General features: G+C 40.0%; 1 protein-coding gene and 1 long non-coding RNA gene across 10 annotated transcripts; one reads left to right on the top strand and one right to left on the bottom strand.

Annotated features, from left to right (window-relative positions):
• Nucleotides 1-1,140: 1,140 nt before the first annotated feature.
• On the bottom strand, nt 1,141-22,269 carry LOC133650750 (uncharacterized). 9 transcript variants are annotated; one of them, XR_009826294.1, is made up of 9 exons: nt 21,689-22,269; nt 20,042-20,097; nt 8,543-8,673; nt 7,933-8,004; nt 7,791-7,856; nt 7,552-7,640; nt 6,908-7,458; nt 4,359-4,681; nt 1,141-2,774 (listed from the first exon to the last, which is right to left on the bottom strand). It is a non-coding gene; the product is annotated as an uncharacterized LOC133650750 (long non-coding RNA). The 9 variants fall into 9 exon arrangements; XR_009826289.1 differs by adding an exon at nt 8,756-11,299 and having other exon boundaries at nt 6,908-7,856; XR_009826290.1 differs by having other exon boundaries at nt 6,908-7,075; nt 7,317-7,856.
• On the top strand, nt 13,270-17,500 carry hmgn1b (high mobility group nucleosome binding domain 1b). The gene is made up of 6 exons (XM_062048350.1): nt 13,270-13,469; nt 15,064-15,084; nt 15,235-15,261; nt 15,346-15,387; nt 16,407-16,514; nt 16,604-17,500. Exons 1-6 carry the CDS (start codon nt 13,452-13,454, stop codon nt 16,649-16,651), a joined length of 264 nt encoding a protein of 87 aa, XP_061904334.1. The 5' UTR covers nt 13,270-13,451; the 3' UTR covers nt 16,652-17,500.
• Nucleotides 22,270-22,339: the final 70 nt, after the last annotated feature.

Raw genomic sequence — 22,339 nt, 5'->3', positions numbered from 1 at the left:
AGGCGTTTATTGAGTGTTGTTAAAAGGAAAGGCCATGTAACACAGTGGTGAACATGCCCTTTCCCAACTACTTTGGCACGTGTTGCAGCCATGAAATTCTAAGTTAATTATTATTTGCAAAAAAAAATAAAGTTTGAGTTTGAACATCAAATATCTTGTCTTTGTAGTGCATTCAATTGAAAATGGGTTGAAAAGGATTTGCAAATCATTGTATTCCGTTTATATTTACATCTAACACAATTTCCCAACTCATAAGGAAACGGGGTTTGTATTATGTTGAACGTTACAGCTGTGAAACAATCATAAACTTGATCAGATGATTTCTGTCTTCAGTCGACAACAGCACGGTGGTGAAGTTAGTTTCGGGTTGAACTTTTGACAGCTGTTCACATATTCATTGTGGATTTAACAGTCTTAAAATAGTCACCCTGAAACTTACTCCATCAGTGTGTACTCTAATCTCTCAGATGGTCAAGCCGATTCCATACAGATACAGACATGCAGAAGAAACCAACTTCACGCTTTAACTCTCCACGTGAAATAACGTCTCATGTAATCGTGATCCCCCCCCCCCCCCCCACCCTCCACAGTTACAAGCATAGTGGGCAGCAAACACTGTTTTTATTCATTTATGTTAATTAATTTATTATGTATTTATGCTTGCCTATTTCCACTCATTTTCTCCTAACTTAATCAAAAACCTCAAGATTTAACATAATTTATTTCAAGTAATTTCACAACTAAATTAAGGAGCACATGATGAGAATAACAAATTGCATATTAATTTACTTTTCTTTCTCTCTGTACTGTTTTTCCAGGATGAATTAGACGAGACCATCAATGTGTGGGATTCACATGTCATCAGACCATCAAAGAATGACAGGGTGGCAAGTGGTCACCCCCGAATCATGTACATGTTCTCAGAACTCCACACAACTTGTGATGGCATTACCCCAGTGGACAGAGCTGATGTACAGTTGTGTCAGAGTAACTACACATTTCGACCAGCAGTGCTATGTGACAGACATCTACAACATCTGCAACATTCTGATGGACGAGTCACAGCTGCATCTTCCATCTGATGCTTATCAATCATTGGATTTGTACCTGCACTTGAGGAATGAGATCACATCTGCTCTCTAATTTGAGATGGATTTTTATTCAGATTATTCAGGGCTACAACATGTCCACACTGACTACACTTGAACAGTGCTATGCCACAAACATTAAAAACCTTTTGCAGCAAAACCGAAATAGGATTGATATGTCACTATATGCACACTGACTACAAAGAGAAACTAAGCAGGACATGAAAGAGGAACTGAACAATCATTTGAAATGTATTGTACTTGCATTGAACAGGAATTTCTTTGTTGAATGATGACTTAAATGCTGAATGATGAACATTATTCAGAATAACAATTGCATAAAAGATGCACATGAAAATGTAATAATTGTACAAAAAGGGACATCCACCTGTGAGAACAGACCCTGCTGACTTATCAAAATGATTAAACTTAAACTGTCTTGTGGAAAAAAATACATCTCAATGTACTAACAATTTACAGAAAAAATAAGAAAATAAAATAATTTAAAAAATGTCAACGGTTTCTGTTTTAATAAGAACAACAAATGGAAATCTGTACAAACAGTTTTGCCTCAGACAAATGCCCTAATAACCTCAGCGTAGAAGATGGATGTGCTTTGCATTCACTACACAATATCCATTGTGAAGCAGTCGCCAGACAAGACATTATCAAATTATTTGCGAAACTCAGGGTATGTGCTGTAAGACCATGGTAACTCAAGAACTTGTTCACATGTGCTTGCTACAGGCCTGCGACTTAAACCACACAATGTGTTAAAAGTTATTTCAATTGTGTCTTTGCACAGCACAGTAGATCCTGTGCAGAAGCGCAAGAAGATCTCCAATTTTCTTTGGTCGATGCTTCTCATATACCGTAGCAGGTGGTTAAGAGCAGTCTGCTCTTGTGGATTTAGGCTTTCAAATGATGGTTTTATCATCAAGGCCACTTTCTTGTTAGTTGGCCTCTTAGATTCATAGATCTCCATTAGGTTGTCTTTGGTTATGAGCGTTGGCATAGCATTATGAACACTGGAGTGGAAACAGTCAATTATGAACTTTGGCTCTTGAAGAAGAGCTTTGTGTGCCATTGTTAAAATAGCAGCCCGTAAATTGTCTTTAGGGGGCAGGCAGTATGAGCCCATTCTGGAGAAGACATCAAGTAAGTCCTCCTCAACAGTTTCATCAATGGTACCCTGTAGTGCTTTTCAAGCGACACACGCTCATTCTCTGAAAAAAATCTGGCAGATGACATCATCAATAGTTCTTCATCCACTGCTCTAACTCCTTTACAACAGGCAAGAACAAAGGCTGGTGACAGTCTGATTGGTGGGATTTTGTGGTCCAGGTATCCTTTCAACCACACTCTTCCGAGATCTTGCCATTTCTTCTCAGAATATTCTGGTCGTAGCCTGGGTACTCGTTCATCTTCCTCCTCACACTGGTTCCATAAGTGGTCCCAGAATGCGGAGTACGCCTCTTTTGACACACCATCAGTGTCCATAGCTTTCTCATTTGTAAACTCCATTCTTAGACTAGCATTCAGTACTTTTGGATCCATGAAGACAGTAAGGACATCATCAACTATGTTTACTCGTCTTAATTTCAAAAGAAAGATTTCTTTGTCAAATGGATCTGGTGATGCTGGAAGACAGCTTGATGATACAGGACCATCATTGAATGTAGAATGCTGAAAGATATTTTAAAAAGGTAATTAGGTGTGATTATTGATTGATTAATCCTTTAGTGAACAGTAAAGAATCAAAGATTTTGACAATCAATGTATCAATTAGCATGCAAAAATGGTGATAACGTTGTGGTTTTAAATTTGCTGCTTTTCTATTTCATACTACGATGCATGAAATTGCAAATGAGTTTTGGAATGTTTGGATGAAAAATGAATCTAAAAACATAAGCTTAGGGTGAAAGATCTTGGGATGGTAACGTTACAGTTTTTGTACATTTTATAGTTTTATAGACAGGATGAATAAGAAAAACTCTTTAAATTAATTGACATTGGCACTCATCATCGTATGGGCAGCTGTTTTCCGGCACCCGGACCTGAGGCCGAGGGTCTATGCCTTTTACCACCCCAGGCCCGGGGGGCCCTCCCGTTCATATGTCAGGACACACAGAAGTGAGCCAGGTCACCGAGCAGTCATCCAGGTCCGCCAGGCCACGCAAACCATTAGGAGCACGATAAATCGGGCAACGCAGGATCACGTGGTCGGCAGTCTGCTCCTCCGCGCCACACTCACACGTCGCGTTAGGTGCTAAGCCCCACTGGAACATGTTTGAGCGGAAGCGACCGACACCAGTTCGGAGGCGGTTAAGCCTCACCCAGGCCACTCGTGGTAGTGAGAGGCCTGGTATTGAGCCGGTGTCAGGTATGAAGTCACGGAGTCTGGAGGAGATGGTATGCTCCAGGTCCGTGCTCCATTTGTGATTCGCCCAGTGAGCCGCCCTGATGTTGTTGTCACTGCATTGCTGCAGGAGCTTCAGGGCGGCTGGTACCAGTGGGTCTCTGGAGGGGAGGCGGGGCGTTGGCTCTGAGGAGAGTGTGAGCCTTTCATGGAGCAGGTGGTTCTCATCCATGTTTGCCCGGCCCGCCAGAGTTGCTACAGCACCTTGGCGACGAAGCTCAGCGGGTTGGATGCCTGCTAAGATGGGCAGTAGCTCCACAGGGGTGGGGCGCAGGCATCCAGTGATAACACGCAAGGCTTCGTTGATCGGGACATCAAGTTGTTTAGAGTGAGCACTGCGCGCCCAGACAGGTGCTCAGTACTCAGCAGTTGAGTAGACCAGGGCAAGTGCTGCTGTTCGCAGAGTTCTTGCCCCGGCACCCCAACCGGACCCGACCAACCGTCTCAGCAGTGAGACGCGGGTGTTGAGTTTCTTGCGTGTTGCCAAGAGGTGTTTACGGAAAGTGAGCGACCTGTCCAGGGTGACCCCAAGGTATTTAGGGTCAGGGCGAGGGTCTTCAGGTGTAGGACGAGGCCGGCATAGGGTAAGGGAAGCCCCATCCGGCTTCCGCACCTCGAACCTGATCTAACGATCCGCTTCCCAATTGTATAGGTGGAAAGCTTGTGTCACCGTCTTGGATTCGCTGAGCTTCAATCTCCAGTTATGGAGGTAAGCCACTAAAGTCTCCATGTCCTGGCTTAGAGTTCCCTCCAAGTTCGCATACGCAGACGATCTCGCGCTGCTGCACTCCGACAGGGACATTGGCACTAATAATTTTACAGTACTGTAAGACGTTAGTGCTACATTGTACCTGCATGCTGCTCAAGTCATGTGGATTCCAGGGAAGGGTGGTGTCTTGATTATCACTATCATCACCAACAATGGGTCCAACCTTCACTTCAGAGTCCTCAAGAGATTGTTGAATGGCAGGATTAAATGGGAATCTGAGACATCACTTAACAACTGGTCTGCATCTTGATTTGGTACAGGCTTTAAACAGTCATCTTCAGATCCATGCCTTCCTGTTGACTGCTGAGAATGACTGCCAACATCCTCAGTAGGTCATGGATGCAGAAGCTCTGTGTTACCCATCTCAGGAGTTGCTGATCTTGACTGGCTGATTGTCTCTCCTCTCTATTGATGATTTAATATAAAAAACAAGAAAACAAACAAATGTATTTTTATTTGTGTAATTATTATATTATCTATATGTTTGAATAATCTCATCCAAACTGCTTTCTATATTCATGTGACTATAACACTCTGCACCTGAGTACATTTTTCGGTGTATGCATTTTTACTTAATGTAGGATTAAACTCAAAGCGTTCGCAGACTCCCATCTTAACTGCAGATTTAAAACTAAAACTAAATTATGGTTTCTTAAAGGCCATTTCTGTGTCCTAATAGATTTCACCTGTGATTTATAATAAACATAGCTCCTGTGTCATGCAGATGTAATTTAAATGCCACTAGGGGCTCCGTAAAATAGTGAGTTGTGGATAGCAACATTTTGTTAATGTTCTGGCAAAACAATATTATTCCCTTTATTTTAAGGAAGCTATAGTAATCGTTGAAAAAATAGGCTTTTTTTCCACCAAAAGTTCAGAAACTTTAAATGTTGACACACATGTATGACAAATGATTTATCTGTCCTTGGTCTGTCTGTGCAGCGCAAGCACTGATCCTGCAGCTGTTTGTGGAACTGACAGTTTGCACAGTTACTAAATAAAACACAAAATAGTGCTCACAAAACGATGATGAGTGTTGATAAATCACTTTGCGCGTGATAATTATATTTGCATTTTCTCCTCCAATATTGTGGCCGTTTTGATGATCAGCATATTAATAAAGACAGAAACGTAAAATGGATTGCACTTATTCTGCTCTTTGCACACGTTTAGTTCATCAGCTTTGCGTGTGCTATCAGGGCGTCAACAGTTCCTCCTGTTTTTTTTTAAATTCTATTTAGTTCATTGTGTTCTCTGACCAGTCAGTATGTAGACACTTGCAGCATGAGGAAGTTCACATTGACGCAAAGAATGGTAGCCTACATAATGGTTTTCCTCACTGTTTAAACAGGAATAGCAACTGATAACTCCTTTCGACAAAACAGCTCATTCCGATAGAACACCAAGCAGCAAATACACACATAGCTTTAACTTAGTCTGTAGATGCCACAATTCGACGGTTCGCCTGCTGACGGCATCATATAGCATCAAAAATAAAATGTGTCCCCTTCACTTTCTCCCAGGTGGTCACATATTACGATGTAAAACATGTTAAATTATCACCTTTTTGTTTTGGTGCCGCCGGTGAGAAATTCAACTTCCTCGTTTCACTATGAAAAGCATCTGATTGGCCCACCTTTGTCGCTAACCCCCACCCTCTCTCATATTGTGCACTATTTAAGAAGTGTGATTGGCAATATTCTGAATTTGTCCCATCCATTTACAAGGGAAAGTTAAATATGATTGGATTTTTTTCTGCCCCCTCTTGCCCCTACGTAGAGCCGGTGTTCTGTCAAATTTAGCAGCTTCTTCAAAAAAGCAAGCAGTTGCGTAATTCGATAGAGGAGTCTATCGAATTACGCAGCCACGTAAAAAAGAATGCAACTTTAAGTTTTGAAAAGCCAATTTTGGATATCAAATAACCTCTCACTGTAGAACTGCAATTATTACCTTCTTCAATGAGGTTATGTTTTCGCCAGCTTTACTTGTTTGTCTGTTAGTTAGCAACATAAATACCTTTCTAAAAGCCAATTTGGATATCAAATAAAGCTCCCATTGTTGGATTGTAAATATCACCTCCATAAATGAGTTCATGTTTTCGCCAGGGTTTGTATGTTAGCAACAAAATATGGACGGATTTTGATTACACTTTCAGAAAATGTCTGAAAAGTTTTTATTATTCATAAATAAGCTCGTCAAAGCACTTACGTTTGGCAGTATTTATGTCACCGAACATCCGGGGGAGAAGGTGTAAATCTCGCGCCATATCCGCAGCAAGTCTCCAAGGTGAACAGCCTCTGGCATGTTAGATCAACATGCCAGAGGCATGAATGTCTAATCATTCGTGCATTTAAGGTTAATTGAAGTTCATACTGTTTTTGTTTCCTAGAATGTAAAATAATGTTAAAAATAACCACATTAAATTAGGTTTGTATGCCTATTGTGCAGAGGAAACAGAGAGCCCTATACCCAGATCTGATTTATGGTCTTCTGCTGACCCCTGTTGGCTAATGGTATATACATCAGAGATGCTTTGGCACAGACTTTCACTCTCCAAAGTAATTAATGGTATAGAAAAAGCACATTTTGACAAGCATATTTAGCCATCAAATAAAACTCCCACTACATCACCTGATATTGGACACATTGAACGTGGGACAACATCAAATCAAGGGGACTTTTTTAAAGTGCAGCAGCGACAACATGGTGCCCATCTGGTGGAAGTCAGGCAGGTTGAGCTGGTCGGTGAGCGTGGTGAGGCGTGGAGTGTGGTCTCACCGATGCAAGTGTGTCTGCACCCTAAAAAAACGAAACCAAATCAGCAGAAGCAGGAGCAAAAAAGCAATGATGTGTGGGGGGATTTTAGGACTCGGCAGTGGGTTCAGGGACTATATACTACATGTTGGCCTGTAGGAGGGAACTTGCTACTTCCAACTGAGCCTCTAAAATAGCTGCTGCATCAGTTTTGGTGCTTAAGACACTGTGGTGGTGCAGAAACTCTTCAGCAAACTGCAAAATAAAATATTAGGCATTTAGTTACATATATGATTGGCTGACAAGAGGAGATGAAACAGTTTTCAACTGCAGTCTTGCTGATTCTGGTGGGTAACAGTTATTGCACTCCACTTGTCTCCTTGGCCTTTCATCTTCAAGAAGTTCCTAATTAATGTTCAAGACGCATTCTGGTCACACATAAAAGACAAAGCTTGAAAATCTGTAAAGGCCATTTTAACATTGACCTTGGTTTTTAAAGTTAAACTTTCACAAGTGGTTACCTCCAATTTTGTAGGATCTTCTGCTTGTGGTCGTCTTATTTTCCCATTGGGTCAATTATGGTCAGAGTCCTCGCTGACATGTTGACAACCTGTACATTTTTTTACTCAATTCATGTTATTTTTTTATCACAGCCTAACATATTTACTTTATGAAGATTAATTGGTTGCATCAGGCCAGCAGAAATGCCCAATTAATACATGCCAGAAATTGATCTAAAGAAAATATAAGAGGCACTGACCACTAAGATCCTTTGAGCGCCTACATTTACCAGACAAACCCATCGCTCTTCAACAGGAAATGTCCACTGAAAAACAAATGCCAAGTTATATATATTCCAGGCTACTGATGGTTGGCAAAATTTGCTCACTAATAAACATTACTTTTTTAAGAGGTTGATATCGTTCAGAAAATAGACTTCCAGCAACCACAGCACTCACTTGATGACGGGGCTTCTGCTTGAAAAAAGAACACATGGGTAATACGTAGCTGTAATCCAGGGATGATTAAAGATAGGCATTCATTATATATTTTTTTATCCAACACTTGCCTAATGTTTCGCAAGAATTGACATGTAAGCATCAATGACCTTTATTGCAAAAACAAACAAAATAAAAAAACTAACTCAAGGAAAAATCTATTATTCTTTGACAATAGATTTGATTGTAACCGCTTATATCATCAGTCAGCCACTTTGTCCCTTCCAGTGTACGGAAAGATGTTTTGTACAGTTTATAAGGCACGGCAATATCCACAACATTTCCTCGATCCACTGCAGCCCATAACATTTGAAATAAAAGCACAACATTAATTTTGATCAGTAAATGTATTTGTGCTTTAGGCCATGTAAGTCACTTTTCGACTGTATCACCCGTCTGGTATGATACAGGTGCTGTCCTTCTGCAGTCAACATTCAAAAAGTACATTTAAGAAAATAGAAATTTTACCAAAACATTACCATTTATCTTTAAATTTACCATTGCCTATACTCACCCTTTATTTTCAATCATATCTCCTGAGGCTTAATCATTGATTTTTGTTGTGCCCGTCGGGGTATTTGCCCTCAAACAGATAATTGTGAATGTCTCTGTATCTTTGCTCCATCTTGCAATGTCTTCACAAGTCTAAAACAATAAACACACAAAAACATATATTTTGGTAAACATGCCAATTATTGGTCCTCCATTTGCATGAATGTTTGATTACCGCGTTAGGACTTCATGTTTGGTAGTCGAGCACAATTCGTCGTAGTTCGGCTGTGCAAACGCCACCTTTGTTTGAACTGAAATTAATATTCCTAAAACAAAACTGTAAGCTACCATTGTTTGTGTCAACGTGAACTTCCTCACGCTGTAATTATCTACAAATTGAATATTCGCGTCTACGAATTTAATATGCCTGTTTAAAAGGAGATTACAACTACAATGTACAAGTAGAATATACAATGAATGATATACAACAGGATTGTACATGAGGGAGCTGCTGTTTTTGATGGGTATTTTGTTTAAGAAAAATAGTTGAAATATTTGCGTTTGTGCGCACGACATTAATATTTCTGTTTAAACAGCAATATGAAGATATGAATGGAATACAATTTAAATTGACTACTTACTTTTGGAGTAACAATGTCCACAAAAGTGTACAAAAAAAGGAGCTGTTGTTTTTAATGGGCATTTAAATAGTTGAAATATTTGCGTTTGTGTCAGTAGCGGTGGGTTGCCGAAATCGATAGAACACTGGCCCCGATAACCACACAGAACAACAACAACTTAAAACATTTGTTTGCACGTACAACATTAAAGAGCATTAGTATACAAGTATGTGTAATTAAATTATGGAATGGGTTAAGCAAAGAAGTCAAACAAAGCACTAATACGATCCAGTTTAGGACTGTTTAAACTACAAACAAGAATAATCATGATTAACATTATAAACTTATTGAAATCTTATTGATCTCACTATGTGACATACAACTTGCTTTACTATTTATTTTATTTTTAGAAATGTATTATTCATGGAGTAAACTGTGTACAAATTTGAGAACAGGAAGTAAATTAAGTGTTGGCAATTGCAATGAAATGGAAAAAGGGGTAGGATTAAATCAGCTTTGCTTCTTCCTCCTCTTTTTTTGAACATGTTGAAAAGATAGACTGGAACCTGTAATGGATTATGTTGTAATTGTATGCATATTTGAAATAAACTTAGACCATAAAGTTCTGTGGTGGAAAAAGGCCTAATGATTAGCTCTCGCCTATTTTCATTTGGTAAAAGTAGCTCACAGAAGAAAAAAGGTTGGAGTTATACATTCCATGGTACACAATGTTAGTAGCTAGGGCTGTAACGATTAAATCAATTAGAAAAATGCTTTCATTTGTATTATGTTGCTTGTAGTAATCGTTTGAGTGTAACTAAGACAAATTGATTACTGCACACATGCAGCTGAGATAGGCTCCAGCACCCCCCGCACCCCCCAAAAAGGGACAAGCTGTAGAAAATGGATGGATGGATGTTAAAAGTGCAATTTCAGTGTTGATGATATGCATTAATTAGTAAAAAAGAATGAAGTTTATGGCAAGCGGAATCATTTTTGTTAATTTACATGTCCATAAAATACTTACTGCAACTAAAAAAGTGTGTTTTATCAGATTACTCCATTAATTGAACAAACAAATGATAGATTACTCGATTACTAAAATAATCGATAGCTGCAGCCATATTAAGAGCTAAATTTCGCTAAATGGTTTGGTTGGAAACACCTAACATAGAAATAGAATCCCTCTTGTTTGGTGTGGGTGCGGTGTCTCAGTTGTTTGGGCAGTGGTGTGTTTGTGCGGGTTTGGACTGGGGAGTGGAGTTTTTTAGTGGGGGGTGGTGTTGATGATGCATGCTGGCGTTTGGGCTGACTGGCGAGCTAGCGCTGGATGGTCTCAATGATCCTATTGGCGTGTGGTTGTCGGTCGCGTTTTTTAAATTGTTTAGATTTGATCGAGTGGTGCTGGTTGTCAGGGGTATTGCAGCCGTTTTTTCTGCTGCAGTTTGTGTGTCGTGCGGGCACCCACGGCTGCTGGGTCCGGTGCGGGGGGGTGGTCGATGTTGTCGCTTGTGGCAGCGCGTCGGTGGTGGTTGTCGGGGCTGGCGGACTTGTGCTGTCCTTCCCGCCCAGTGTCGTGCCGTTGTCTGGGTGCGGACTTGTCCGGGGTTGTTCCTGGGGAAGGGGGGGCACGGCCGGACCTGTAGGAGGGGGGGAGTGAACGGCTGGTTCTTGGTGCATGTGGGTTCAGGGGCTGGATCGCTGCCCCGCCAGCCTGTGTATGGATTTGTTTGTTTATATATTTGTGTGTATGTATGTAATTATTATTATATATATATGTGTGTGTGTGTATATGCATCTCAAGCTACTGCAGCAAGGCTGCGTGTCTGGGGCCCCTGGGTCCCGCCGTCCACCTCTTCTGAATGCCCGTCTTGGTTGGGGCCTGCTGGGTCTAGTCCCCGCGTCCATTGTGGCAGCTCGGTGCTCTGCAGGGTATTCTGCAGTGTTGCAAGGCGGCCAGCTGCTGGGGTAGTGACCTTGTGTGTCAGTGTGTCTGTGATTTTTTTTTTCGTTCCTTTTCCTTTTCCCTCAGAGGGAGGATTCGCCAGGGCAGTTGCTGGATGTTCCATCTCCATCGTTGCGGTCCCTGCAGGTGGGGTGGGTAGTTCCCGTGGCCTTGTGATGGGCGGTCCTGCGGCGGCCGACTTAGGTAGGGCCGCCTGGGGTGTAAAATGTAATATTGAGCCTGCTAATCATTTTGTAATTGAGGACTCAACCAGAACATGTTAAAAAGGAATTTACACAATATTTCAGCCAGCCAGAAAAGTATGTCTTTTTCCCGACAAATTTTCAGTGCATCATTAGTAAATAGTGCGCAAATAATAAACTATAAATAGCCATTCATACTGTAACTACCTGCTGGTGTTAATGTGCAGACATGTGTGCACGGAAGCAGACGTGTGTGCACGGAGGAAATACTTATTTGGGCCTGTTGTTATTATAAAATTGGCAATAAAAAATAAAAATAAAGTCAGAATTTGTTTATCTCCTCCTATTACTTTATTTTGTTAGGTGTGGCAGCTAATAAGAAGCCGTACATTAAGGAGAATCCCTAAATGTAGCTAAACCGGAAGTATAGCGTTGCACTTTTATTTTGAAGCCGGAAAGTGTGCGATTGTTTTGAGAAAGTGCATTGACATATTTGAATGTCGGATCAACTATTTGCAATTAAAAAAATGTATCCTATCGACATCCTGCTGACCGTCTTTCAGTTATGTTGAGCTGTTATGTCATCTTACTTACTCAATCAGTCACAATCTAAATGTTATGTTATCACTGCACCTCTTTCGACACGCGCATTAGGCGATTGCTGCAGGGATGTCGCCTCTTCTCACGGCAAAAAATAGTCCTTTCTTGTCGGGAGAACAACTTGTCATGGCTTTGAACCTGATATTTCCATAAGGTATATGTTCCTTTGTCCAAAACTGCTCACTTGTGACTTATCAGTAGCAAGTGAACTAAAGCTACACTACGTAGTGTCAAAAAGTGTTTGCGTTAATCGCCCGATTAAAAAAATGAGTGTGGTTATTGAAATTTATAGTTAACACGATATTATCGAGTTAACTTTGACAGCCCTAATAAATAGTCATAAAAACAGTCAGACACATACCACATCACATTCATAAATATTTACCATTACCTTATTGCATACATTTACAATAGTTCAGTAATACAAGAACAGAACCATTTGGCAAAATCTTAAACAAATTTAGCAGAATTTGACTGGTTGACAGTGGTAGAAAAAACTGTTTTTCAGTTGTTTGTATTGCTCTGTACCGTCTGCCTGATGGCAATTGTTCAAAAAGTGTGTGCCTAATATTCTTAACAGTTCTGACCTCGGGGGCCCAATTTTTAACTTGCACAGAAAGGCAAGTTAATGGTTTTTATTTTGTTATTTTACAAATATATATTTTTAGATTTATTTTGTTACATTTAATTTAAATTAAATAAAAAATATTTGAATAATATGTTAAAATAAAATAGTGTTTCGATTTAATTTCAAATATATTTTATACTTAAAAATATACAATAGTGATATTTTTTATACCATGATTTGTGCATTGGAGAAATAAGAAGTACATTGTTTTGCTGCTGTTTTTCAACCAAATTGCAGTTTGAAACAGCCATTGGAAATGCCGCTCTAATTTGAATCAAGCATAACCGCGAGGCCGCTGAAGTCATGTCGGGAGTGCACACAGCACAAAGGAGCAAACTGTGGCCACCACAACACAATTATCCTGTCGCCATTTTCCCAAGCTACAATACAAAAGACTTGGCCGAGAGTAAAGACCCTTCTGAATCTACAACCAACACACACGAACCCCCTCCGGTTAAATATCGACAATTATAAAATCTCACACAAAGAATTACGTCGAACAAATTGTTTGAGAGGGGGGGGACAACCTTCGAAGAAGACTTGGTGACATGTTCGTCTTTTGCAAAAAAGCAGATGGCTGCACACAGAGACAACTACCGCGATGGGCTTGATTGACGTCAGAAATAGCCATACAGCAAGAGCGCAGATTTGAAATAGTGTCGTTGGCCACTGTGTTGTCCAATCAGCGGGCGGCGTAGGCGGGACTTTGCTCGTCAATCATGCAGGAACTATAAGATTTGAATAAGGAGGGAGGGGGAGAATCCAATCCGGTTTGAGCTAGTTTTCTTCCAATGGAACATCATATCGTGTGGCTGCCCTCTATTAGACTGTACTAGTACAGCTTTACTATACCACTATATCGTTCTCCTCTATTCACTCAGTTGCCTGATCTTCTTCTACCTTTTTTTCTCATAAACACCACGCACAAATCAACCATGCCTAGAAGGAGCAAAGTGAGTACACCGAGATATTTCATGTATTTAATAACACAGCTGCTGTCTTGTGTGCATTGTTTTGTTGCTGCGTATTCCTGAAAAAAAATGGAGTTTTGTTGGTGTGCGTCGTTTTGATTGTTGCTCTTATCGCCGCGCGGTGATTATCTTCCAATAGATTTTGTTAGTATTTACTTGCGTGCATTAACAGCGAAATAATATTCGCAGCGTGTCCTAAGTGCATGGTGAGTGTTTTGTTTTTTTGCAGAGAAAGTTGGCGGCATATTGATCGTTCACCACGCAGGAAAAAAAATGGAAGTTTCACTTTGGCCGGGATTAAAACCCTTATATTCATTCATAGCTAAGTATTTAGATGTCGTTTGTTTGAATTCAGTCGTGTCGTCGATGTTGGAGAAAATGTTTTTTTTTTTGTCCGTGTTTGGTTTATATTAACGCCATTGTTCGCGCGCGCGGCCGCCATTAGCCGGGGTGAAGAAGACGCAGCTGTTTGGACGGCGGGGAAGGAAGAAGGTTATGTAATGGCGAGCCGTCGTCACCGCTGCTTGTGTTGCTGGGGGCTTCTTGTCGATACAGAGCAGCTTTTTCAAATTAATGGCGGGAACACTCGGTTTTTGCCACTACATTAGCGATGGAAGAATGGCGGCGAGGAGGAGGAGTCCGCCCCCTCCTTCATGAGCTTTATAGTCGCTAAGCCCCAGTGTACAGCGGCCGGTCGCCGTTGTTCCTTTCTGTCGGGATGGTTATGTCACAAATCTCTTGTTAAACGCTGAATGCGCCATAGCAAATATATCATCTTTTACACTCTGTGTGTGTCTCAAATGTAATATTTCTGGCAGTACAGTTTTCATTCGTGCTTACCAAAAGCCATTACTGTCGTTGCGCGCCCACCGGAAATGACGAGCGCGATATGTATCCTATTCATGGCCGTTTTAATGTTTAAATTACCACCACTAGATCTCGTCTAGCCCCTCCCACTACGTTGGTAGTCCCTCCCTTTCCGCTACCTATCCAAGATGGCGACTGTTATGACATGTAATGTCTGTGGGTAAAGTTCTCCGTTTGAATGCACTTTTTTGTTTTGAACAGACAATAAGGAATAGAAAAACCAAATAAAAGAATAATTAAATACAACCCATATTCGAAGGAAAAAAACAAAATAATTGTGACAGTACATATTTAAAAAAAAAAAAAAAAAAATCCAACCATCCATTTCTCTCAGTAACATTAAAACAAACCGGGCCTATCAGATTAAATTGATCCAATATTGACAACGATTTAAGGACCTTCCTTAAGGACCTTCATTTCTTCTGATTTTGCGTAACTAATAATTTCAAATCAATGATATACATTAGGTTTTACCCACATAAAAAAATCTACTTTTATGAGCGAAAAATGTTCCCTGCAACAGAAGATTATTGACTATTTTTTAGGTTGCTGTATTTTATCTAAAAAAAAAATTATATCTGCTATACTTATGCATTTAAGTGCTAATGTTATATGGACACGCCCACTTTAAAGTTGCATGACTAATGTTTAATTATATGCTTGTAAATACTGTCTATTTAATTGGATTTTCTTTCTTTTTTCCCCACAGGAAGAATCAGATGCACCAGAGGTCAGGAAAAATACATATTATATATTTTTGAAATGCTGGTTTGAATTCATCATTCATTTAATATATTCTGTATTGCCCCACTAGGGGTCAGTAATGGCACTAAAAATGTAATGTGAAAAGTAATCAGTCTGTCCCTTTCTCATGATGCAGCCCAAGAGGAGATCTCTTAGGTTGTGTGTAAGTACACAAACTTTTTTTTTGTGTATGCATTTTTATGTGAAAAATATAAAGTTCATTTTGATTGAAAATGTTTTCCTACAGAATACCACAACTGTAAAGGAAGAGTCCAAAACCAAGACAAAGGTGAGGCCTCTTAAGTTGCGCCAGAGTAAAAACCTGTTCATGGAGGCGGCGTAGCGTAGATGGCTGTGCTAGCAACTTGAGGCTTCCAGCTTCCGCCATCCTAGTCACAGCTGTTGTGTCTTTGGGCAAGACACTTCCCCCTTGCTCCTGATGGGTCGTGGTTGGCGTCTTGCATGGCAACTTTGCCATGAGTGTGTGTAAAGCGCTATATAAATACTATGGGTGTGGGAAAAAATCGATTAGAATTCGAATCGCGATTCTCACGTTGTGCGATTTCAGAATCGATTCTCATTTTTTTAAAAACAATTTTTTTTAAATTAATCAATCCAACAAAACAATACACAGCAATACCATAACAATTCAATCTAATTCCAAAACCAAACCCGACCGAGCAACACTCAGAATGGCAATAAACTGAGCAATTGAGAAGAGACACAAACACGACACAGAACAAACCAAAAGTAGTGAAACAAAAATGAATATTTTCAACAACAGTATCAATATTTTTTACAATTTCAACATAGCAGTGATTAAAAATCCCTCATTGACATTATCATTAGACATTTATAAAAAAAAAGAACAATAGTGTCACAGTGGCTTACACTTGCATCGCATCTCATAAGCTTGACAACACACTGTGTCCAATATTTTCACAAAGATAAAATAAGTCATATTTTTGGTTCATTTAATAGTTAAAACAAATTTACATTATTGCAATCAGTTGATAAAACATTGTCCTTTACAATTATAAAAGCTTTTTACAAAAATCTACTACTCTGCCTGCATGTCAGCAGACTGGGGTAGATCCTGCTGAAATCCTATGTGTTGAATGAATTTTGAATCGGAAAAATATCGTTTTTGAATCGAGAATCGTGTTGAATTGGAAAAAAAAATTGATTTTGAATCGAATCGTGGGACACCCAAAGATTCACAGCCCTAATAAATACTCTTTACCATCATGGTCAGATATGCAAATTTAGACATGTGGAGTCATGTGTGTGCAATGCGTGTCCTTGCAGAAAGCGCCCGCTAAGCCCAAGAAAGCTAAGGAGGTGGAGAAGGGCAAGCCCGAGGAGAAGGAGACCGACGCCCCCGCTGAGAATGGCGAAACCAAAGCTGAGGAAGAGGTCAGTGTCATACATAATCTGGCAGCACTAAGGTAATCCTCGCTGTAACACGTGCCTGACACTGAAATAAATGTGTGTGTGTGTTGCAGGCGCCGACCACGGACACGGCAGATGGGAAAGACGCGGAGGCAGAATAACATCTCTCAAAGCGCATCTTCAACCAGTGCTCCCTGTACCTCTTTTCTTGTACAATTCAGGGGAATATTTTTATCAACTATTTTCTAAACACAGGTTTTTTAGTAGTTTGATTGTAGAGAACACTTTTTTTTTTAATGAAAGACAAAAAAAGTCAATTTGGGGAGAATTTCATCACGTGGAGGGACGGGGCGGGAGGGGGGGTCATTGTAACCGTCAGTGGTTTTTATTTCAGTTGTTTTAAATGTGAACTAGGGAAAGGGGGTGGGGTGGGTTACGGTGTCAGAAGCCGGGTTGAGAACTGAATGAGTTTACCTGCATGGATTACATTCCATATGCTTTAAAGGGACCGTATTTGATCTGTGCTGGGGCGGGTGATAGGCAGTCAGCCATTGTTTTTGTTGTTTATAATGAAGAACAGTGTTTTAGAATGTTTGCAAGCTTTGTCCTTATGTTACTCATGCAGTTTTTCTTATGAAATTGGATCAATAAATTGAAAATCCCAAGTAGTGGAGCTCTCCCTATCCAGTGTATCTTGTGTGTTCCGTGATAGCGTCGCCATAAACTTGTATAGAAGCTATGAAAAGGGTTTTTAACTTCTCTGTACGCTAATGCTACGTTGTACGAATGACAAACATTTGGTTTCCTTAGCCTAGCTGTAGTAATAGTCCCATTTAAAAGTAAAGTAGTCTCTTAAATGCCAGCAGACAAACTGTACATTTATTTGACATGTCAGCAGTAGCGATCCTCATGAGGATTAGGTGTCAATGCAAGTTTATTTGCATTTGTTCATAGATGTACTTGTGTCATGATTGTTATCAATGGACCAATAAAGATCGGTTGGTAGTTGATATGCTGTTTTTTTTTTTCCGAAAAATAAGGTAATTACCAATTCTGAGTAGTAGTGTTGAGCGTCAGTGAAATTGTGGGCTATACACACTAAAGAGGCCATAACTCGGATTTTGTTGACAATCTATTCCAAACTGAAAACTAGTGGAATTTGTCCTATAAGTAATCACGTAATCCTGGGGTGTCAAACTCATTTTAGCTCAAGGGCCGCATGAAGGAAAATATCTTCACGCGGGCTGGACTGGTAAAATCATGGCATAATAACTTAAAAAATAAAGACAATTTCGGATTATTTTCTTTGTTTCACTTTGGCCAAAAATAGAACAAGTACATTCTGAAAATGTACACACTACAAGTAATCCTCTTGGCAAGACACTTGACGAAAGTTACAAACTGAGGAAAAAATTGGTGCAGTTTCAAGAACACAATTAAGTTAGACTTTGTCTTAGTGGTTTTACAAATCCATTAAACTTGAAGCACTTCCTGTTTAGCATTCTAACGTTGGCAGTTTATTAAAAATGTTTGGAAAAGCAACCAATTGTTACCACAAACTGCCGCATTGGTGAAATCCGCACACTGCCACAACACATTCATTTATCATCATTCAAATATTACAATTAAACATGGTGTCAGTTATCAAAACGACAACGTAGCTTTGTGATGTGGCTTTTGAGAACAGAGCCTGGACTTAAGACCTCGTTTTAATTCTTCCACCTTCTGTAGCCTTTGTTCCGTGTCCATATTCTTGTTTTTGTCTCTGTTTCTTAGATGTTTCATAGTGCCTTCTTAGATTATATTCTAACCTTTCTCCACGCAAAAGACACACAAGTTTGCCTTGTACTCTGTGAACATGTACTCTGGCTTGAAACCCCCTGTTCTCACCCTCCACCTTCCGTTTAGCCATTATTGGGGAGGGGGGTTGCCGAAACTTGACATCTGCTTATTATTATGCTGACAAATAAAGAAGCCGAGGCCCACTTGCGGAGCTGCTGTGAGTTCGGGGGCTACCGTTGCATTGTGGGTAATGGAGTATTGATGCGTGCAAAACAGCAGCAGGCGGCTGTGGCCTGCGGGCCAGTTAAAATACTAATAGATAGCCATAGATAATTCATTCGCGGGCCTTGCCTTTGACACCTAGGACGTAATCAATTGGTCCCTTAAAAAAAAGGCCAGCATATTTTATATGGTACAGATGTCAAAGTCAGGCGCCTGGTTGAAAATAATGTGTGTCAATCAAATACTTTCTGGCTAAATGTATTTGTCCTTTTAATTTTAACCGAAAAATACAGAATATTAGAAATGGGTATCTTTGGTCACCTGACAAATGGATTCCGATTCTTGGGACGATAATACAATTCAGGATCGATTCTCATAATATATTTGACAGATAAATTACAACAAAACCTTTTTCAAATGGTAGAGGTTATAAAAGCTCCTCTTGGCTGTTGACATACAAGTTGTGACGAGTTAGTCTAAATAATTATTTTTTTTACAAAAATCACAGAATATTAATCAATCGGATGAAAGAAAATGGAGTAACTTCAACCCAATCCCAGCTTTACATTACAGAGGATATACATTTACACAGCAATTAAGAAGACATACAAATAACACTTAATAAATATAACAGTAAAAAAGTGAAAACTAAAAAATTATTAAAGCAACGGTATCAATAATAGTATCAAATATTTATTATTGACCATGGATGAAGTGCGGCTGTCCAGAGTCGGGACCCGGGGTGGACCGCTCGCCTGTGCATCGGTTGGGGACATCTCTGCGCTCCGTTCGGGATGGTTTCCTGCTGGCCCCACTATGGACTGGACTCTCACTATTATGTTAGATCGACTATGGACTGAACTCTCACTATTATGTTAGATCCACTATGGACTGGACTCTCACTATTATGTTAGATCCACTATGGACTGGACTCTCACTATTATGTTAGATCGACTATGGACTGAACTCTCACTATTATGTTAGATCCACTATGGACTGGACTCTCACTATTATGTTAGATCCACTATGGACTGGACTCTCACTATTATGTTAGATCCACTATGGACGGGACTTTCACAATACTATGTCAGACCCACTCGACATCCATTGCTTTCGGTCTCCCCTAGAGGGGGGGGGGGGGTACCCACATATGTGGTCCTCTCCAAGGTATCTCATAGTCATTCACATCGACGTCCCACTGGGGTGAGTTTTCCTTGCCCTTATGTGGGCTCTGTACCGAGGATGTCGTTGTGGCTTGTGCAGCCCTTAGAGACACTTGTGATTTAGGGCTATGTAAATAAACATTGATTGATTGATTGGTATGAAAAAAAAAGGTTTATTTTAATCGTTTCTCGAATATTGTAAATCGATTTGGCATCGGAATAAATAAAAATTTTTGATTTGAATGTGAATCAATTTTTTCGAGCACCCCTACTGCGTATATCGTATAAAGTCTAGTATTATCTGTGCGACAATATATATCCTAATGATGCGTTTTTGGTTATCAAAATTAAATACATAAATATCTGCTGGTCAAGTTGACTTACCATCTCAAAGCAAGATATCCATCAAGTCTGGTGAGGTACAGTATAGTTATAAGGTTCTGCAAAAAAAAAAAAAAAAAGTCACAACTTTCTTATTTAAAATCGAAGTGGAACTGCACTTTTTTGGAATTTTGCCCATCATTTACAATCCTTATGTAAGTCAAGAACACATGTCTTGACTGCAGGGCCACAACATTAGGTACACCTGCAGACTGCAGCACAGATTTCATATTTCATTCATTCACAACTCCTCCAACACAAACATTGTTTTTGCACTTTTTGGCTTCTTATTAAATAACTTTTTAAAATAGATTCAATCTTGCGCGTGGAAACTTTAAGTGTGGGCTTTAGTTGATATAACACTCCCGTCAGGGGGTGCATTCTACAGCGGAGGTGCATTAATCCAGCACAACAGCGGCGCATGGACTTAATTTACAAGTAAAGGTAAGAACATAATAACCTTTTTTTTTTTATTAAATGTGCTTTTTTGTGTGCTACAGTTTGTATGTGTAAAGTTAAAGTTAAGTTAAAGTACCAATGATGGTCTCACACACACTAGGTGTAATGAAATGTGTCCTCTGCATTTGACCCATTACCTTGATCACCCCCTGGGAGGTGAGGGGAGCATAACCACAACACCAGGGGGTGCTCCACTAACCACCTTAAACCCAGATTCCGAACTAACAAAGGTCTTAACTCATTCTCTTTCTATGCCACATCAATGTGGAATGCGCTCCCAACAGGTATAAAAGAAAGGGCATCTCTATCCTCCTTCAAAACCGCTATAAAAGTTCACCTCTAGGCAGCTACAACCCTAAACTAACACCCTCCCCGGATTGCTAATAATCAAATGTAAACAATCAAATGCAGATTCTTTTTCTTATGCCTTCTGATCTCTCTCTCTCTCTCTCTCTCTCTCTATGTCCACTACTTGATGTCCATATCCCCACCCCCCCACCCCACCCCCCCTCCACACTCCTGATTGTAAATAATGTAAATAATTCAATGTGATTATCTTGTGTGATGACTGTATTATGATGATAGTATATATGATAGTATATATCTGTATCATGAATCAATTTAAGTGGACCCCGACTTAAACAAGTTGAAAAACTTATTCGGGTGTTACCATTTAGTGGTCAATTGTACGGAATATGTACTTCACTGTGCAACCTACTAATAAAAGTCTCAATCAATCAATCAATCAATCAATCAATGGGCAGCAGCGGCGCCGCGCCCGGGAATAATTTTTGGTGATTTAACCCCCAATTCCAACCCTTGATCCTGAGTGCCAAGCAGGGAAGAATGCTGGTATGAGCTTTTAAACATAACTCGTTAACTGCTGCCAATCAAATGGTGAATAAGATACTCTTTAGGGTTCATATATTTGTAAATCTGACTGTGATGAAGTCAGTGCCTCACCAGCCATGAACCTCACTGCACGTCACTGTGCTGTAAGTATATATGTAATGTAGTAACAGGCACATTCATAATATCATATTTACATATTTTGCTCATTTTAAGCATACAGTGGCACATTAATTTCACAGACGCATCACAATGTTTGCTTCTCCCTTTAACAACAAACACTAAGCATCATGCAGCAGGCTCAACAAGAAATCCAAACTACGAATATAATAAATAACTTACTGTACAATGTCTGCTCTCAGTGGGATGCCGACTGATGGGATGTTCATATCTTCCCGTTTAGATAAATAATCTTGTGTCTTTCTTGCCATCTTTGGTTTTAAGTTGATTGTCAAAGTTGACCAACTTCTCGGTTTACGTCCATCATCGTCACAGGCTTCACAGTGTCTTGGCTGAACGAGCGGGTGTTGGACACCTCAGTCTCCTTGGACGCATCCTCGCTCATCCATGCAGACTGGACACTGGCTGACAGCGATCTCTTGGTTGCTTTGTTGGGTCTGCTCCTGTCTCTGGCCGTGCTCCCTCCACCCCAGCGGACGATGGCGTGGAACACCGCAGAGGCCGCCACAGTGTATATGTTTCTTTTGCTTTTTATTCATAGCTGTGTGTAGAAGTGGCTGGTTGCATCAGCTCTGCTCTTTTAATGTCTTTAATGTCCTTTGTGTTCTTTGATGTTTCCCTCTTACACACATGTAAGAGGGTTGTGCGCTAAGGCTATGAGTTGTTTTTTTCCCTTGCCTCAGTCTGGACCCCCCTCTCCAAGTGAAATAAAAAAGCTTAAAGGTGAAATGTAATTTAGAAAAAGTTGCAATGTTGACTAATAAAACAAAGCTGTTTTTTTTTTCTTTCAAACTGTCATTGCTCAAAACATAA

This window comes from Entelurus aequoreus, linkage group LG05 (assembly GCF_033978785.1).
Source record: "Entelurus aequoreus isolate RoL-2023_Sb linkage group LG05, RoL_Eaeq_v1.1, whole genome shotgun sequence".
NCBI classification, from domain to species: domain Eukaryota; kingdom Metazoa; phylum Chordata; class Actinopteri; order Syngnathiformes; family Syngnathidae; genus Entelurus; species Entelurus aequoreus.
The sequence above is the reverse complement of the archived record's forward strand: the minus strand, read 5'-3'. Positions and strand labels throughout refer to the sequence as shown.

What these genes read in the sequence shown, in the direction of transcription:
- hmgn1b (XM_062048350.1), top strand. An exon ending in AAGAATCAGATGCACCAGAG is followed by an intron (nt 15,085 to 15,234) that starts GTCAGGAAAAAT and finishes CTCATGATGCAG; the next exon opens with CCCAAGAGGAGATCTCTTAG. An exon ending in GGAGATCTCTTAGGTTGTGT is followed by an intron (nt 15,262 to 15,345) that starts GTAAGTACACAA and finishes GTTTTCCTACAG; the next exon opens with AATACCACAACTGTAAAGGA.